We start from the raw sequence: 20,958 nt of genomic DNA on the forward strand, positions 1-20,958 counted from the left end.
AAAAAGGATTTTGGTGCAGAGGCAATTTTCATCAGGTTTTTACACCAGGGCAAAAGAAGGAGTACAAGGGAGAGGAACATGTGTCAGCCCTGGAGGCCAAATCCACTCAAGAGCTGAGGATTCTCAATTTTAAAGCATCTCTTCTTAGAAGAGCAGATCAGGCTCAGGGCTATGCTGAACAACCCAAGGAGAGAGACATACAATATTTTGAAAAAACTTATTCACGGAACCAGAAGGGAGCAGGAGAGAGGAAAGAAGACTGTAAGTTTCAATAAGGAATCATATTTCTCATTTAAAAGAGAGTGCCCAAAAATGTAGTAACAGCAGGATTTCAATAAGCAAAATCTGAACTCTCCATGGAATTTCCTCCAAGCACTTTTTAGCAGGTGTTTGCTCAGAAAGCTGGCCATAAATGAAAAGACATTAGTTGAAAAGAACTCTGCACAACACTGCAGGATCTCTTGGGGATACCACTGTTCATTGTCTTACACATAAAGCATTCTCAAGAGAAACAGCACTCCTGTTCTTCCACAGACTGAAAATATTATGTAAGGAAAATAGAACATTTACAAAAAAAAGGGAAATTAATTATTTACCTCTGCACAAACATAAGAGAATGGAAGACAGATGTCCAAAATACATGTACATTTGGGGAAGGAATTAAAATACTTAGGTGTGAAATCTGCCAAAAGAGATGAAGGAAAAAATTACACTAACTGAAAAAATGGGGAAATTGTAATACTTGAACAAAACGTTCCAAAGGAAATGGAAAGGAATGCAATTAGTCTTACATTAGGACACACACTGCTGTCTTTTGTTAAAAAAGTGAAAAGAAATACAGAAACTGCAAAATTATTTACATAAAATTAATTTGAATAAATGGAGCATTATGAAAATATCTTAACATATTAACATTATTAGCATTGCTACTCTATAGCCAGAAGTATTTAAATTTTCTGCATGTGAAGTTACAAATATCTGGAGGATGGAACCTGAGTGAAAGGCCAACACATTTCTTGTTTGTTTGATTCTGTGTGAAGATCTTGTCAATAGGAGTTTGCAGGCCACATTAATCACAATTATCAGTGCTCTGAATTACTTCCAAGGAAATGTTTTCATTTGGGTAACTCTGCCTCATATTTTATAGATAATGCTTTTTGGTTTAGGAAGAAAAAGTATGAAAAAAATCTTATTGATGCAATATTTAACATCTCTGTGTCTGAATCATTAGTCAGTTTCTTCACATGTCTCTAAGGGAGAAAAAACAATAAAGCATTTTAGAAAATGCCATAAATTACATGAAAAAACATTTTTGCAAGTCTTCACCCTGTATTGTTATCGGCTTCTATTGCAATCTCTGCTGAAGCAGAAATATGTAGTGTACCTTGCCAAAAATAAAAATTCCAGCACTTCCATTAAATGGAACATTTATGACTACTCCAAACAGTTCATACAAAATTGTAGATTAAACATGCTCCTCTTTTATGGGTCAGCTCTGATTTTCTTTTGCCTCAAACTACCTGAGAACTGACCACAGAAAGGGCCATGGCAACACTGGGGCAGAAGAGTTCTGAAAGTGGATAAGAAAGGAAGATATGTCTCCCTGCAGCATTGCTGGTAATTATAAACAGAGGTCTTATTTCAGTTAGGTTCTCAGTTCTCCATGCCACAGCAAGTGCAGCTTCTGTCAAGAGGCCAAGCAAAATATTGAAAGTTTCATGATCTTCTGTGAGGATATTTTTCCATGGTGTCCAGACAAAAATAAGATACTGGAGTTTTTCACTGTGTGACAGTAGACTACCTTGAGCCAAAAATCAGGACTAATTTTATACCCTAAACAGAGAGAGTTAGGTAACCGAAACATCTCCCATTATTTCTGATTATCTTAAAGCAGGGTCATGTTCAGCAATTTAGGTAAAAAGGGGGAAGAAGAACCTGCAGAAGGGCAAAGAACAGATCATTAAAAAGGAGCAGCCAGGTGGAGAAAGAGAATATGCAGAGGCTGGAGGATAGAGACACTGAGGCAGATGATGAAGGCACAGTGATGTTAGAAAAAATATGTGGAATGAGGAACTGTATAAGAGCAAATAGAAAGACGAGGAAATACTGGTGAGAAAAAGGGAAGCAATGGGGTCCAATGTATTGACTGGAAGGCAGAAAAATGACTTTTAGGGAGTAGAAGAGTAGAAGCTTGAAAGAAGGAGAGAGGGGAAAAAACCAAGTCAGCAAGCACCCAAGCCAGTTTAAGCTTCCTAAAAGAATCTTCCTTCAGGAAAGCCTTCGAAGGGGAATGCTGTTGGACTACTACCTACCAGCAATGGAATGTTTATGTTCCCATGTTACCACACACACAGAAGTGCAGAAAAGAAAACAGCAATAAAAAAAATGCTCCTTGTTTTCAGGCAAGTATTTTTACTGATTTTTTGTTCATATTTATTTCTTCAACAAACAATACTTATTAAGACTCTGGAGAGTGGAAAGAGTTCTTACAGGATTTTTGGTTTCAGGCTGAAGAGTTGAATGAAAACTGCAACCGTAAGTGCTTTCTCATAGAGTTTCTTCAAGAATTGTGCTCTCTTCTGCCTCTTCTACACCTCCATAATCCCACAAAGAGAGACAAAATCTCAAGAGGATCTAGATGGCTTAAAGCTCTGAATTCCTTGAAGTCTTGTCAGGGTTATCAGGAAAGGGAACATTTGGAGCCTGGTAACAGCCCTCCCAAGGAAAGGTAACTATTGCGTCAAAAAAGCCATGGACCAACTCAGCCTGCCCCAGGTAAATTCAAATGATACAGGTGTTGAACCACTGGCACCTACTTTATGGCCAACCTCTACAGCTAGGAGCAATGAAGCCACACAAACAGTAAGAAGAAGAGAAATTTTCAGCTGAAAAAGGCAGTGAAATTACAGGAGCAGGATGTTACCACTACACTTAGTTTTTGGTAATTAGGCTATGGGTGAGAGAAAGGCACTGTGGTCAGGTTTGGATGAGAATCTTGGAAAGGATAATGACTGGTAAACAGGGGGTGAGGTTTCTGACTCTGTACTTGGCCTAGGTCTATCTCAAAATAAGCAGCTCAGGATTCAGCTGCTTTCACCAAAGATAGAAGGTGGTACTGTATTCCTGCAGAGCTGTTCAGCTCTGTGACTTTGTTGCAAATGGACAGACGAAACCAGTTCAATTTAAGACAATTTTAAGACTTCTTAATGACTTGCACAATGACTCCTAAAAGTAAAAGACCTTCATTTTGAGAGTTACTTACTCTGTCTTGGCTCTTACCCATACCAGCTCTTGCTGGCTTTGCAGCCCTGGGGAATTCATTTATGTGAAAGGATTCTGCTGCCCATTCAGAAGAAATTTCTAGCTATTTTCTAGGGTTTTTTTTACCTGTTAATCTCCTGATAGGTACAGAACAGATAAGTTTCTCACAAGAGCAAATTTATAAATGTTCAAAAGATTTTGACTAACAACATTTCACTGGTCACATTTTAGTAGTTGTCTCAACACAGAAGTGTTCAGTGTATTGTGCATTCAGTTCAGTACGCAGAGAAAGAAACCACAAAGTGGTGCATGTATAATCAAGCAAGTGGCTAAAATCAAAGATCATTTTCTATTTGATGCCATTCAGTATTTGAGCTGGAATTCTTTGTATACACTTTGATAAACAAGATTATATGACTTTATTAAATATCTATTAAGTTACATATTAAATTATCTCATAAGAAATCTGTACTTCTTTTTAAATAACTAAACACAGGAATAAATAGCTTTTATATAAGCTCCTTTCCCAAAAATCATTAACTGAAACATTTATTGCAGCAAAATTTACAAAATTATAGAGATATTAATGAATTTCAAATTTTAAACTGATTAATATTTAGTAGTAGAAATTTTAAAAGTCATTGTAATAATAATCGGCACTGAATATTTTGTGGAAATCTGAGCCATTTCATATCTGCAAGCTCTATATGTAAGGAAGGAAGTTAATGTGACTGTAAAAAAATTAATGTGACTTACAACAGAGGCTGTGTCATAAAAACAGTAAGTAAAATTAAAAACAAAATGTAAAAAATAAAAAATGGCACATAAAATTGAATAGTTTGCTGTGAAGAAAAAGGAGGACATCTGTTTATGCCTGCATACAACATAATTTTATTTTCTTGTTTTGTGTGTGTTTTGGGGTTTATTTAATTTAAAAGTATCACTGTTGAACAAGGCCCATTTCCAACAAAGAGCCACTGTTCAGCAGCCCAGGTTTGTACTCTTTGGCAAGTTCATAATTTTACTGAAACCAATTCAGACCAAGACAGCAAGACCTGGGGTTCTGTACAGCTTTCCTTATAAGTAAGGGTTGGCATTTTTCTTCCATTTTTTTTAGCCAATAACAAATCCAGGAAATTGAGATGACTGCTAACTTTTAAGACCTCATAATACTCAAAAATAGATCTGAAAAACTGTGGAGTGTCTCAGCCCATCTCCACTCTATGACTTCAAATCACAGAAAGAACTCAAACCCCACAGTCTATTAATTCTAGAACGTCTTCTACAGTTTATATAGGGAGTTATTTTGCAAGTCATGTGACCACAATTAAACTACTGTATTTGAATGGAACAGGCTTTAGATGAGGGCTCTCCCCTCCAAAAATTTTCTGCTACACTTCTGAATTTGCTAATTTCCTGATCAACTTCCTACACATACTCTTTATAGGATGTGGCACAAACCAACAAATTAATAGCTTGGGGGTTTTTTTGCTTGATGGTGGTTTGCTGTCCTTTTTTCTTTTTTAAACCTCAACCAAGCTGCTGATAATTAAATGTACCTTTGGTGTGTCACTTTCATAAATCCAAATTCTGCTGAACCAGATGCACTAGTCTAAGCTCTAAACCTCACATTTCCAATTGAAATTACTGTTGCATACAATATATTCAATGTTACTAAGGTTTCTGTGAGTGCAGTGGAAGTCTGATTATAACACTAATAGTGTGCCTTATAGGTTACAAACACCAAAGCATCAGCTCACAATATACTGGATTTGCCCTGAGACATGGTGAATTTAAATCTTGCACAAAGAGCTTTCAACTCTAGGAAATTCTTTAATCACCTTGATTTAAGAGGATTATGACATGAATCAGCTGTAATATAAATGGCATGCTGGTGAAATTCTTAGTGTATTAAAAAAAAATAAATTCAAAGTAAATACACAGTTAGCCCAACTAAACTCAGTTGGAAGATTAGGTTAAGACTTAAATACACTATGTGCATAATTCTTCAGATGTTAAGACCCAGGAAACAATCACTTTCAAATAGTCTAACACTCAAGAGAAGATGCCATACAATGCTAAACTGGCAGGGGAAAGGACAGCAAATAATACATGAAACATTTGCTACTATGAACATTTTCTTTTTATCTATTTCTAGGCACCCCAAAATATGCATGTATAAACTCACTGTGCAGTTTATTGGTTTAAAATTAATTAATCACTTATCAGTAACAACCAAATGCAGCCAGCTAAAATGCCAAAAGTCTTTTTCAATGTCCATCAGGAAGAAATAAAATTATAATTAAAATTAAATAAAATTCCTAAGATAGAGATAAATGCTTCCCTTACTCAATCCAAAGCCTTTGAATTTGAAGGACTGTTTTGGAATAAAACTGCAAAGCCAATTTAGAAACTGCAGTGAGCCTTCAGAACAGACAGTGGAGCTGTACTGATCAAAACAGTACTTGGGAGTCACCATTATCTCTGTGTTCCTGAAGCTAGCTTCTAGTTTGCCATGAAGAGAAAATTGCCATTTCAGAATAAGACTCCTCACTCTAAAATGAACCTGAAAAAGTCATCATTCAAAGCAGCAAGGAAGCAATCACATACCTACTTGATATATCCAACACTTCAGGACCCTTCAGCACTTCAGTGAAATTAGATTTCTAATTTCACTGTCAGCTGAGAGGATAAACCACTCTATCGTGGTTTGACATGGAAGTGAATTCTTTCAGGAAGTTGGGTCAAACCAATCAGTGGTCAAGTTTGGATATTGGCACCTAAAGTGGCCACTAAAGGTGTGGATACGCCTCTGAGAACACAGGGGTTTAAAAGCAAGAACTCCCAAGAGCTCGCTCTCTTTGGTTCCGGTCAAGGTGCTGTGCAGACCTCCCCTGCCCAGCCATGGGGCTGGGTGGGGGAGGGGAAGCCATGCGGTCTGGTCGAGGTGAGCCGAGGGGTAGAAGGACTGGAACTGAGCCAGCTCCTGTGGACGGAAGGGTGGAGAGAAGCGGAGATGTCTTTGTCATTCCCCCCCCCAAGAGGGAAGAGATAGAGAGTCCAGACGGTACCTGTAACTTTGCCGGCGTGGAGGAGAAAGAGTGGGGGGGGGGGGAAGGCGCCCCAGCCTTGGCCTTGGGAATTGGCTGTTGGGCAGAGATATCAGCCGTCCAGGGAGTCTGAGCTTTTAACCCTTTCCTGGGAAATGAAGGCTTTGTAAAATATTACTCCTCCTTGATTGGAAGAAGGAGACAGTCTGGGATCCGAGATGATGGAAGAGGAAATTGTTGAGTTGGAAGGAGATGATGGAGTGGCTTGTGGCTGGACTTCTCTTGTTAGCCATAGACTGAACCAAATTCTTTTGACAGAAGCTGCACTTAGGGGGGTGCGTTGGCGAGCCAAGACACCTGTTTCAGTGATTACCAGCAGAGTAGAGAGAACAGAGGAGAGTTGGAGAAGGTGCGGAGAAGCCCTCTATCTTCAAGGAAGAAGAAGAGGAGAAGAAGACCTTTGTTCTTGGACCCTCAGCCCCAGGGGAAAATGGGGGGGACTGTAGTCCCAAAATGAGAAACTGAACTGTTGTCTCTTTTGGTCCATGGCAAAGCATCCTTAAAGGAGCCCTATGAGCAGTCTGTCCATGCATGGTGGTGAGAGCACTGTGACATGGAAAGGAGAGTGTCACCATGGCAGATTTTCTCCGGGTGGTTGCCATGTGTGACATGGAAACACAAGGGTGGCAATTGTGTTTCCTGGGGGGTCTGTGGCACAGGAGAGACTCCTGTCTCCCTTGAAGGACTGAGTATTTGATTATCTGAAGGGTGGCAATTTGATCAGGATCCTGGGTGGTGTCTCACTGTTGGGTTTGTTTGGAAATTAGGTGGGAGGAGGAGGGGTGTTTTGGAAGGTCTTCATCCAGAATGTAGTGTTTGTAGTTTTTATAGTAGTAGTAGTTTAATAAAGTTCTTTTCTTTGTTATTAAGCTTGGGCCTGCTCTGCTGTGTTCCTGATCACATCTCACAGCAATTATTTGGAAAGGTGCATTTTCATGGGGTCGCTGGCATTGCGCCAGTGTCAAACCATGACAAAATCTGATTACCTGCTTTTAAGATATTGTCATCAGCAGCCCCACTAGTCACACAATCATTGTGGGGGTCCATCTCACCCAGAGACAAGGTGAGAAACGAGGACAGAGCAAGGGAGATTCTCTGCTGGCAGGGAGACTTTTCAGAGCACTAAAAGCACACCCATTAGGAGAAGGGGAAGAGCTTGAACAGCCTGTATTCTGCCCTTTCAAGCTGGACTGGATGTTAATGCAGGTCTCCAGTGTATAAAGAGGTACTGAAAACAACAGGTGAAGCAGTGCCCCCAGGAAAGGGAATGTACCCTTTGCCTGTCCTTTGGATCCCAACATACTGTCCCAGCAGCATAAGTTCCTTCCAAACCCAAAGGGAAGTATGACAGGTCCTCAGCAGACATGTAAATAAAGCATACAGGCACGGGACAATATGAGTACGCACACAGCATGTCTCGCTGCCAGAGGAAGCCATGTCCACTTATTTGTATTCTGAAACCCAAAGGCCCAGTATCTTTAAATGGACTTTTTCTGTTATATTAAAAAAAAAAAAAAAACAAAAAAAAAAACCAAAACTACAGTTGTAGCATAGCATTCACATTAACTTGTAATGAATGCTTAAAATGTAAAAAAAACCCAATATTCTTTGCTCTGTTAAGTTCTCAGCACACTTCCATCATTTTAATGCTAAGCACACTACATTTGTGCAGATTATGCTTAAAGGCTGCATGGCAATAAAGAGAACAAATTATGAAATAAACGAAGCATCTGAGATAGTAAATAAAAGAAAGAAAAAATTGTCTTTTTGATATCAAAATGACAAGGTAAAACAACAGTTAAAAGAATCCAAAGGATAGCAAAAAACTTTGGGGAAAAACAAATTAGAGCTGACATTAAAACTCACCAATCCCTGTTAGAAAAATCCAAAAATTAATAGTATCACCTGAGCCTTGAAATGGTGGTATTTGGGAAAACCCTGATGAAAATGCTGATAAGTGAGAATGGGACTCCAATGAAATGACTGAACCTCTAGGTTCTCTTCTAAAAAAAAAGCAGTTCTAGAATTAAAAATGGTACCCATAATTAAGACTGAAGTGTTCAAAGGAACTCAAGGAGGTCAGAAAAAAAACATGGTCAGAACTACTCCCTGGGACCCCTTGTAAGTGGCAAATATACAGGAAAAATACGGAAAAAAAACAGGGGAGTTAGAGACCGAGAATTTGTTGAGAGTAAGTCTCTCAGAAGCAGGTAGAATACTGCGGAATGGAAGTGAAGCTGACGGATACTGGGAGCCAGGAGTCTTATTAAACATAGGACCTGAGCCTATCAATCAACCCCATTCAATAATCAGCAGGATTGCATATTGGGCAGGAGGAACAGAGGTTATGGAAAGAGCAGGACCAGCTTCCATACCCACATGGTCATCTCATTAAATATTCATCTCTGTTACAAGGCAAAGTGTGGAGCTTAAACAGACACATCCCAATCTCCGCAGAAGTTGATCCTAATATGTTAAGACCTCTATTGAAAGAAACCCCGATAACATTGAAAATGTTTTCAGTAGGTGACAAGATAAAATAGAGAAGACAAAGAAAAGTCAAAGAGGAGGTGTAATGCATAATGAAGTGTTACAAGATCCCCAAGATGACCTATCCTCTTGTGCAAGACTCTTGCATGACACAGTAAACCATGCAAGGGAAATGGGCTGGGAAACCCATCCTGGAGAACAAACTTAGGCCTTTGAGAGGGGCCCAAAAACTGAAGTGCAGAGACTTCCTGAGTGCCAGGTGAGGACTTTTAAACATACCCTGCCTGAGACAGAAGGATCAAAACACCCCTGAAGCAAAATGAGCTGTGAAGGAAGGCGGTAGCTTTACATACTCCCTATGCAGCTCTCAGGCAACAACTAGCAAACACTTAGTGAAAAGAGTGCAAAGGGGAAACATGAAAAAAAAAAAAAAAGCTTTCACAAAAAAAACATACCCGCAAGCCTTTGAGAAGAGGAAAACAGATGAAAGAAAAACTTCACAAAGTGCTGGGAGAACTTCAGGCTTTATCACCTGGTGCATTATGACCTATCAATGGACTGATAAGGACAAGCCCTGTATTTACTTACCAGTAGGACCTAGAAAACATCCTTTTAAATATGCGATTGATAGAGGAGCTCAAATTTCACTAAACACCCCAAACGATGCTGAGAAATTAGACATAAGTTTTAAAAGAAACAGGGCCCATGCACCAGAATTTAATGAACAAAGTAATTTATGTTATACTGCCAAAGTCTGTTTATGTTTACCTGGGGAAAAACAATGGACCTCACACACCCTTGCAATCACAGAGCATGAAGAAAATATTTTAAGATACAATATCTTTAAAGAAGAATCTTGGCAATTGCCCGATGGGAATATCAAGCCCACAAAAAGTTTTCTGAAGAGAATGAGAAAATTTTTTCAACATCTGATGGTTTTAAGCATGTACTGACAGGAATAAAAGTGGTATTTAGACTGTAAGCTGTCACTAAAAGCAGGTATGCTAATGCCAAAGCTACTATTTCAGGGCTCTATAACTGCTTTTCCAGTCTTCCTGTTCCAGATTACAAAAAAAGTGTCAATAGATCACTCTTGACCAGCATGACGGTATAGCACTGAGACACAAAGGAGAGTATCAAAGGAATTTTTCATATTATTATGAAATTATTATTCTTATTATCCCCAAGCAAACAGGATGGTGGAATGTGCTAATGGTTTGTTGAAAAGCTACTTTACACCTCATGCATCTAGATGTGACAAAACGTTACCCTCTGTATTATATGAGATAGATAAATGACAAGGACCATGGTATAATGCTTACTTCTGCAATGCTGGCTTTCTGTCAAGGGCAGTCTTTGACAATGAGGGTTGGCTGGGCAAGAGGATACTCACAGAGCAGCAGGGCTCACAGCTCCTGCAGCCTGCCTGGCCTGTGCTTCAGGTCACTCCATCTTGAGGTGTGACCGGAACAGAATGCACAAAAGACAACAGAAAGACAACAGCATTGCAGGAGATGACCCTTCAGAGTCATTGTAGTACCTTTTCTTTTAACTACTTCACTACAAGCTACTGAAGTTCTGACTACAGTGGAGCTCCCACACTCCACTGAGTGAGTCAGAAGTAAGTGAAAAGACTTTAATTTCTCAAGAGTTAGAATAATAGAATAGTTATGATCATCAAGTCTAACCGTCAACCCAGCACCACCACCACCATGTTCAACATTAACCCTTGTCCTCGAGGATATATCCATACTTTTTTTGAATATTTCCAGGGATGGTGACTCCACCACCTCCCTAGACAGCAGGTTCAATGTTTTACAACCCTTTCTGAGAAGAAATTTTTCCTAATATCCAATCTATGCCTCCCATGGTGCAACTTGAGGCCATTTTCATTTGTCCTGTTGCTTCTTACCTGGGAGAAGAGCTTGAACCACACCTGGCTACAACTGCTCACTCCCACTTTTACTAACAGGTCTTTATATATGGAGGTAAAATAGAGGATCACAGAAAGAACCAAGAGCTTCTCCGAAAATACACTTGAGCTCAAACTAGACAATCGGCTGCCTGAACAGCTTCTCCTAGTTACACAAGACTCACAAAGCATGGAAAAGCTGAAGTGAGACACACTTCAATGAACTTCTTCATTTCTTCAATAAACTTAGAGGCTTTCCAACCAATTCTGTCAGCAGGTGGTGGAGCAGCAACAGCATTACATACAGAGACATGAGTATTTTCCCATATATGTTCTACCTATCAAAAATGGCCATACATATAAAAAAATATATATATATTCTAGATCTTTAAAGAAATGGGGGGAAAAGGGAATATCACACTATAAGATAAGAAAAACAGTTTCTCAAAGAGGATGTTTATGTCTAAATTTGCAAACTGCTGCCACTGCTGTCACAGTACAGAGAAGGGCAAATTCTGAAAGGGCCTCCAGCAGGTCTGCTGTAGAATTAGTCACAGCAGCTACCAGCTAACTGGAGTTTCTGTCTGTATTCCTCCCCCAGCCTCTAGTTGTTTTGTTACATGGAGTCAGGCAGGTAATCAGGGATTCTCAGGGACAACGAGGAGTCCTTTGAGAATACCAGCTCCTTTTCTTCACCTTATTGCAGGGCAGAACAGTAGGAAAATGGTGAAAATATATTTTTTATTTTCCTTTACCAAAAGCATAATGATAGAACCATATGAGCTAACTTCCAAGATATACTAAAAATCATATACTGCATCTTGTGCTCTGTAAATGAAGCCAGGAAGGTAGTGGTTAGGCACAGGTGCATTTCCTAAGCAGAAAGTACTTTGGCAATTCCAGTTTTCCAGAGTAAATGGACAATTCAATAACTATTCAAACGTGTGATTCTACTATTTCACTGGTTTAACTGAAGACCAAAAGCCACTATGCTACCACAGTGTTTATCTCAGTACTGACCATTATCCTGAAGGACTCCTGTGGAAGCTTTTACTGTCTGCTTTACTTTTGTAGAGTGGTTCGAAAAGTGTCATCTGGACACAGAATTCTCTGGATTCTGGCTTTTTTTATCTTTCCTTTTGTTCAGCTGAGGTAAGAAACTGTTTTCTCCCCAGTCACTGGTAGATTTAGACTGCCAGTCATTTCCCTGAAAAGAAGAGGATGTAATTATCAATGATAATTAAAAAGTATATTTTAAAATTTTCATTAAGCACTGCTATCAGGTGTGAAAGAAGCATAATAATTTACAATTAGTACATTTAAGTGATATCTTAAATCATCCAGAGAAGTATAACTATCCCAGTGTATGACCCGACCAATTAAATTCTCAACAGCTTCCAGAAGAAAGATCACATATTTACTAGAAGAAAATAATGTTTTATTTAATGAAAAGAATGGCAAGATGAATCTATGCATGCATGCATATTATATGCAGCTATGTCTCATCCATATGTGTGGACACCCACAAGATACAACACGTTAATATGACTTGTTAATAAATCATTGTCTGTGTAAATGAGACCTGGGCATTATTCTAAGCATCAAGAGAAGCTGGAGGAGAATGACAGTCTTCACAGGGCAGTAACACATTCAATGGAATGTGAACAGAAACTTGTATGTTTTATTGCTTACTTCTTTTTAGCGGCTCCAGAGACTTGTTTTGTTTTGTTTTGTAAACAGTGAATGGACATGATCGACTACCACAATTATAATGACAGACTGTGAGCCTGATTCCCTGCTGTCTTGTACTTGTACAGTAAACTGCACTTGTGGAGAACTGGTGAAAACAGATACTTATATTCTGTTTTGGTACTAAAATTAAATCCACAGAGGATCTTCTTGTAGCAAGGTGGGGTTAGGCTCTTCTCCCAGTCAACAAGCAACAGGACAAGAAGAAAGGGCCTCAAGCTATGCCAGGGTGGTTCCCGTTGGACATGAGGAAGAATTCCTTCACTGAAACAGTGATTAAGCATCAGAACAGGCTGCCCAGAGAAGTGGTGGAGTCACCATTCCTGGAAGGGTTTAAGAATCACCTGGATGTGGCACTTGGAGCTATGGTTTACTTGATACAGTGGTGATAGGACAGAGATTGAACTCAATGACCAGGGGGGTCTTTTCCAACCTTAATGGTTCCCTGACTCATTTTGTACACATATAAATAGCTATACAGGACACAAAGCAGTGAAGGATCAAGCTCTGTATGAAGTGGTTACCTAGAATAAAACATATCAGATTGCAAATTGGTTTAGGGCCTTTTTCAGACTCAGGGTTCAGAAACACAGTTTTCTGCAAAATGTTTTGTAAAAGGTTCTGTGTTTTTCCTTTAGGCATCTAATTTGAATAAATAAATGATATATATATGATCAGGTTTCTAGGAAAGACCTCAAGCCAGCAGCTGATCTTTCCTATGGAAGCTTTTATCAAAAACAAAGCAGCTTATCACAACAATATTTTCTCAGATTTCTTCTAATTGACATTGCAAATAGCTACAGATTCATCAGGCTTTAATAAGCATGTCACCATGTGGCTGTGGATTTTTTTTCTTCAGATTTAATTAAAACCCAAAGGATAGGGACTTCCCAACTCCCAGAATTTAGCTGAATTAGAAATTTGATACTTACGCTGCCTTTAGACTTTCGAGATCCCACAATTGGAGGTAGTACAGAGGTTTTGGAACTGCAGGAATAAGCCATATATTAGAATTGTGTACACTGTCACAGGCACAGACACTGTGTATCTATAATCAAGGCAGATAACACCAAGATGGCTGTGGCAACAGAGGTAATTGTTTTTTTCACTGCATGTTTTCTCTAAGCATCACTCATTCTGTTTACTAGACTATGTTTAAATGCATAATCATTAACTTATTCAAAAAGTGCATTACCCCACAACACATACTTTATATACCAAAACCTTGCAGAGCAGTACCCAGTGAAATTACTATGTGAATGTTCCTTACAATTTCCATTTCTTTCCTTTTATTTCAATGAAATGGTTCCAAATTTTCATCTTTTCCAAAGGTACAAAAAGCAAAAATTTCTCTTTACAGACACCAAGTTTAGGACTCTATTATGTGATTGTTCTAGCCTACAAAAAATAGACCCAAACATAGAACAATCTTAAGGGAGTATATAGTTCACAAAACATTACTAAACAAGAGTAGACCTAAACTGCTGTAGCTGCACCCAATCTCATTCAGCTCTACACATTTGTATCCCAAGGAAAAAATAATAGGATTACTTTGACTTGGATTAATTTTTCTCAGATGCTAATTTTGTGATACATGATCAAAGGAATGCTTATGAGATGAACGGATCTTTTGAATTTCCATTTCTGCTTTTGTTATTCTTATCTCAGCTTTCTCAGAAGCTGACAGTGAAGTTTTGCATCCATACTAACCCATGCATCATTCTTGGAATAATAATTTTGTACTTTTACTGGTGGCACTTTGTAAACAAATTGACATGCACAAACACACAGAAGTGTATCACACACCTTTAGAACTTACCCCTGTGGCCTTCTCATTGAAGATTTGGACAGCAGATCACCATATGGCAATTTCTTAAACTTTTCTCTACCTACTGCAACATAAATTTGCCCATTCTCCAAGTTTGACCCATTCTGAACAAGCTTTCCATCTATAGTGTAGAGTCTGAAAAATATGAAAATGCTTATTATAATAAACCTTAACATTCAGTTAGGTGCATTAAGAGCACTGAAAACTATGTTAATCTAAACTCACTAAATATATGTTGAATTTCCAGATATGAAACCCAATAAAGTACAGCGGACACCATACAGTGATCAGTAACTACATTTTTAAAAAAACCCAACCAACCAAAAAAAAAAAAAAACACCCAAAACACCCACAAAAAAAACAGAACAAACAAACCATCAAGGAAAAACAGCAAAATAACTAAAATCAAAGTGTTTATAGAACTAATGAACTATGAAGTGTTATAATAGATTAAATACTCCCATAATTTCTGGAAAGAAATAAATTAATTTATATTTCTAAGGTCTTCAATAACTTTTCTGTGTTACTTTGGAAGGAATCTATTCCATGAGTTCCCCACCCCCTCTCCTACCAAGTTCCACCTTCTATCTGTACTCAGGGAACTATGCAGTAACCTGGGAAGAACAGGGCATTCATGATTGAAAGCCCTGTCCACCTAACACAGACCATGCCAATATTGCATTTATATTGTTACGTTGTGTAGATCAGAAGGTTGGAACCTGATGGGATTAACAGGAAATACAGTACTACATTAAAACCAGAAGCCATGTATCTTGGGCACATACCAATAATGACTGTGTCTATTACACCAGGTGGATATTTACCATAATGACGTCTTTTTGAGAAGAAAGAAATGCATCAGGGACTGGTGGGGGGAATTTACTTCCTTGTCAAGTTCGTGATTTTATTTTAGCATGGTCAAAAGTGAGTAAGGAGGAACATTCAATAACAAATTAGCACTTTCCTACAAAGTATGGTTCAAAACTCAACTACATTTATATTTAATTTAAAAGTCATCAATAACAACTTTCAGTAAAGTCTTAAATGCAGGAATGTTGAATGCCTCTCTAGGGAACATGTTCTAATATGTGATGACCATTACTGTAAATTTCTTTTTTCTTCTGTTCAAGTCAAATTTCATGTATTTCATTCTGTGTCCATTGCCTCTTGTCCTATCCCTGCACACCACTGAGAAGAGCCCAGCTCTTCCTTCTTCACTCATACCCACCAGGTATATACACACATTTAAAAGATCCCTCTCCTCCTCAGGCTGTGGAGTCCCAGCTCTCCTCACACAACAAGTATCTTCAAGCCCTTCCTCTCTGTGGCCCTTTGCTGCACATGTTCCTGCATGTCTTTCTTGTATTACCCTCGTGAAAGTCCCCTAATTTTCTGTGTGTCTCCTGCCACATGGGAACACGTTTCTAAGTGCAAAGACTGAAAGACTGAAAATTTGGAAGATGAAATTGCAGCTATTTTAAATCTAGATCGCATTGCTGCTTCCTTAAGAAGAGGTATGCTAACTCTGGAGCACCTCGTTTGTATTACTTATATTTATTTCATAGTGCAAACATTCCACAGGCATGCCAGCAATTCAAAGAGCAATTCATGTTTCACTACCATAAAGTCTACATCAGTTACACACAAACAGTGAAAATAAAACAAGCTATCAGAAAATCAGCAGGAAGCCTATTTTTGAATTCATCTTGCTGTGTTCTGCTAGATTGCACTTTGCTTTGGGAACTCGAGGGAAAAAACAGAAAATCAGTGTAGCACAGCTTCAGAATTGTTTATATATTTGTATTGGGATGCAGATATAGAGGGGTACATACAAAATAATGGGGTTTCTTTTGTTCCTGATCTTTCATTTTGCTTGTGCTTTAATGTTATATTTAAAGCACAGAAGTTGTTTATTTGATATAACTCAAAAAATGTTACAGATTACCTGGCAATCTTTAATTTTAATTTTCACCCTGAAAATAATAATCATAATAGTGAAATCAAACATAATCTGTCTCTGAAGATGAAAATGAAATCAAAAACTAATTTTTTAAAAGTGAATCTTCAAACAACTAACTAAATGGACTTAACAAGCACACACAAGTTTTGTGACACAAATTTCTGAAGCTACTTTTTTACAGTTTCTGAATTTTGAAGCCACAATTTTCACCCACCCACTTTGCCACAACCATTCACAGACCAGCTAGGCTCTTTCTGGCTTTTATTATGTAACAAAAATGTCTTTGTGGTCACTTCTTCTGAGGATGACCTAAGTTTGCTTTGTGAGATGTCAGTGGACTTCCACTTTCCCTCCTGAATCCAATCTAAAAAGTAACAACCAAAAGAAAGCAAGCATACACGCTGAAAAAGGGAGACAGCAAAGACACAATTTCTGGGACAATGTCCCCGAATTCCCAGCTGCTGATGCACCCAGTACCTGCCCATCAGGTTGCTGCACCCCATCCTCATCAACAATCTGGCAAGCAGAAAAGCTGCTTTCCCATCATCTCCCCTCTCATATTTCTTGCTTGCATCTCTATTCCGATCAGGGTGATCAATAATTTCTTTTTTAAAAAGCCCCATGCGAAACTGTGAGACTTGGTAGCTTTTTAAGTCTTTTAGTAACATGGAAAAGAAAAAGCTGCCCTGTACATAATGCAGGTTCTTGTAAGTCCACTTATCCTTCTTTAATGAGAAATTATATCTTCCCAGCATCAGTGGTCTTACCAGATCTCCCCTAATGCTAATGTAGTTTCATTAAACCCCAGCAAGTAATGTGTAACTTATTAGAGAACTACAATCACTTTACTAATGGATTTAATATGTATTTCTAATATTTTAAAGAAAAGAAAATGAAAATTGAGTTAATAGAAAACCAGCAAGGGGAAAATATTAAATAATTAAAAATGTCATGTATATTATCTTATTTTTGAAGGATTAAAGATGAGCACTGAAGGGAACGTCTCAAAAGGAATCTTAGTTATATATTGAATGCTTTCATATATAACATTCAGTTTCACCAGAGTGACACCAACTAATGAGAATAAAATGTGAAAGGTTTTTAAATTGCTAAACAACCTGAGAGCAGAAAGAATTGGTATGTTGTAAATGTCTTTCCTCGCTTTGTTCACCTCTGAATTACACTAGCAGAGAAACAGATCCAGAAAGTTTCAACACATGTAGGTTTACTTTGCTGCAAGTGAAAGCCTAAGCAGCCAGCTAATAGGAGCAAAGAAGTGCAGGGCTGAGAGGAAAAACTTGGTGAGAACTAATATTCAACAGCATTACCTCAATCTTCTCTCACTCTTATCAAACAGGAAAGCAAGCAGAAGAACTAAAAGACTACCTTATCTTCACTGTTTTGAGAAAGATTTTGCAAGCTTAGCCTCAGACATTGCATAGGCTGTGAAGAATGATTTTCCACAAAAGGTCCTTTCCCACCAGATGAAGAAATTTCTGTAATGTGCTCTGTATGGGGCAACACTGGAATGTCGATAATCTGCTTGCACAGCTTGAGAACCCACTTACACTGCAGTGTTTCTCACAGACATCACATCTATCATTTTTCTCTAAAACTTGTAACAACTACCAAATGCCATTTTAGGTAACTTATTTTACATTGTAGAAGCCTTAAGGGACCGAAACCTACCCATCCAAGAGGTGACTTCCTATTCCTCGGATACCTCAACAACTCAGACTAGCTCAGATACTGGAACTGGCAAACCCCAACAACAACTTTGGCCTTGGCTTTTATTAAGAGGTTGAGGGCCGAATATGAAGCACATCCTAGTCTTGCCCCAGGTATACAAACCCCAAAGAACCCATAATAATCTCGTTGAAATTGTTTGCTCCAATGAATTTAAAGAACTATCAAAATTAAAGAGTAACACACAGCACAAGTATCTCACATTCAAAATATCTTCACCAACTTTACCATGCTCGTTTATTTTATTTATTAGTTCTAAATGTATTGTATTCTTATTGTATTATTACAGACCTGCTAATTAAATAATTAACTAATAAATAATAATTTTTAAATACCAGTTTAAGCAAATTGCAGATATTCTTTTTTTTAAATAACAGTTGAAATGAAACTTGAAGGTTACTTAGAGTCAACTTATTTCCACTTTATGGCCTTTTGATGTATTTTAATTTTCTTAGAGTGAAACTTCCCATAAAATAAGAATTATCCATTATATCTACCTATGGAGTTTTAGAAACATATCTAGGCATATAAAATGTATCTGGGAAATATTTGGCTTCCTTATACCTGTGAACTGCTTCACTTCTGAGGGTAACTTTTCCTGCAACCATTTCAAGAATATGATCCCAGTGATTCAGTGTTTTCCTGGGAATGAGGAGGCGCACTGCAGAACTAATAAGGTCTCCATTAGCAATCAGGCTGAAATAAAGCAAAGTAAAATAACTTGGAGGAGCATTTTAAACAAAGCTCACCTGAAGTGAACACACTACCACCACCACCCCTGAAAGGGCAATCCACTAAGTGAAAACTCTGCTTACAAAATAGTGTAGGGCTCCTGGAGAGGCTTTTGAAACCGTGCTGACACAGTGATCTTGCTGTGAGTAACTGGCTTGACCTGCAAGAACAAAAGAAGAATTAGAAGTTACACAGTCCTCATAGTCAGAAAAAGTTTACCCTGACCACCATCAGTAAGTGGGACAGCATGTCTGTAAAGCATGCATTTTATTCCATTCCAGCTTCACCTTCTACAAAGCCCACATAATTACTGCTGTAGTTTTATGTGTGTGCTGAGTAACAACCACAGCACAGCATACCACAGTGCACCATATCACAACACATGGTTTCCACTGAGGAGACAGAATTGTATGAACACTTTGGTTGTTCTACACACCCAAAGAAATACTCCCAAATGCTGTTCTTCCTGTCTTAGTCTTTATTGCTTATTACCATGGTGCAGGCAATTTAACTATCTTTCCTTTTTAACAATAAATGACACTGCTAGATCTCTCTGCTATAATAACTATCTTTTGGTCTTGTACAGGCCTTTAATCCAAATCCATCAGGAATTTATAAAGGTTCCTGGATACTTTGCTCATTTTAGAGGAATGACTCAAAAGTGAGGCGAACTGCAGATTTTCAGCCTTCAGAATAATACGTAGGCTACCTAAATTCCAGAATTATTACCTATTCTCTTTTGAACAGACACTGTACTGAGATCAACATTAATGTTGTTATTCTGAACAGAAAGTTCAAAAAAAAGGTTAAACCCAAACTCCAAAATCATTAGATTTTTTTTTTAATTCTTCATCATTAGCAAATCAAAATAAGGTGTTAAACCCAAACAAACATTTAAAAGTTATAGTACATTGTTATAAACGCCAATCACTTGTTTCAAAAATTTAGAAAGTTTAATAAAAATAAAATAGTTATAAAAATAATACAAATGTAGTAATAAAGGTTACACAATTAGAGTTAGGACAATTAATGAGACAATAACAGCAAAGAGTTACAGCCCGGGCTGGGTACCCCTCTCTGGACAAAAGTAAGCCAGGAAAAGGGGGGGACCCTGTTAAAAGAAATTTTACTCCTTAAAAAGAGTAATCTGTTGCATATACAAAACACTTTATGAATATGCATATATTTTATTTAAAACAAGAAATCCATCTGGTACGTGTCAAAAATTTTCTATAATCCCCAGGCGCCTTCCAGTCTAAGTCCAGCTTGAAAAAGTTCATTTCTGTTGATAAGGAAACCCATAAACTCCTCTCCTTTGGAAAATTTATGGGTTTCTGTAATTGTTATCTCTGTGCAAAGAATTTTTTTATTATCTTCTCCTTTTCTTGAGCTAATTAAAAGAATACACACATAATTTCTATTTTAACTGCTAAAGCTTACAAAACTACATTTACTATATTATTAAAATGTTAATACAACATAACTTTCCAACCTAGCATAATACATATAGTAAATATCTGCGTAGAGCCATATAATATGCATTTTTCACATACATGCATTAACGAGTTGGCTACATTTCTAAAATAAAATACCGTAAAGGCTTAAAGTATTAAATAGTCGGTGTGCAGAGACATGCTTTCAAATAGATGTACAAAGTTTATTTAAACTGGCAATTTTCCAGTCACTGTGTAAAGCAGTCTAATGACATGGCATGTTGCAGTTTTATCACACTCCATGCTAACTTAACCAGTACTTCTTGTTTAATTTGTGGGAAATAGTCTGAATTCCAGTGCTTTTAGTCTTTGCTTGGATTTTCACACAACCTCATTTAGTAATGACTAGAATGCTTTCCAGATCTTTCTTGTGCATACACTGAAAAGAAAGGTGCTCAACCTAGTAGATATTCCAAATGGGTGAAAAATTATTATTAAAATAATCAAATCTGACTTCCCACATGGGTCAAAGAATTTCATACAGCAAATTCTGCACCAAGCACATAAATTCTGGAGGTGAGATAACAAACTTAGGAGAAAATGAACCAACAAAACAAAAGCAATAATGGCATTCCTTAGTGTACAATCATTTCAAGTAAAATACAATAACAGGTAAATCTGTTGAACAAAATCTGCTTTCAATGTCTGCTGAAAAAGAAGCACATTTATTCTGAATT

General features: G+C 37.8%; 1 protein-coding gene across 1 annotated transcript in view; it reads right to left on the reverse strand.

Moving 5' to 3' along the window:
• The window catches only part of DCDC2 (doublecortin domain containing 2), a 50,134-nt gene that overhangs the window by 17,570 nt on the left and 11,606 nt on the right, over positions 1 to 20,958 (reverse strand). The window contains 5 exon segments of the mRNA XM_068200161.1: positions 11,794 to 11,980; positions 13,455 to 13,509; positions 14,342 to 14,485; positions 18,621 to 18,752; positions 18,872 to 18,948. Of these exon segments, the coding sequence (XP_068056262.1) occupies positions 11,794 to 11,980; positions 13,455 to 13,509; positions 14,342 to 14,485; positions 18,621 to 18,752; positions 18,872 to 18,948 (595 nt within the window).

This window comes from Anomalospiza imberbis, chromosome 1 (genome assembly GCF_031753505.1).
Source record: "Anomalospiza imberbis isolate Cuckoo-Finch-1a 21T00152 chromosome 1, ASM3175350v1, whole genome shotgun sequence".
Lineage (NCBI taxonomy): Eukaryota > Metazoa > Chordata > Aves > Passeriformes > Viduidae > Anomalospiza > Anomalospiza imberbis.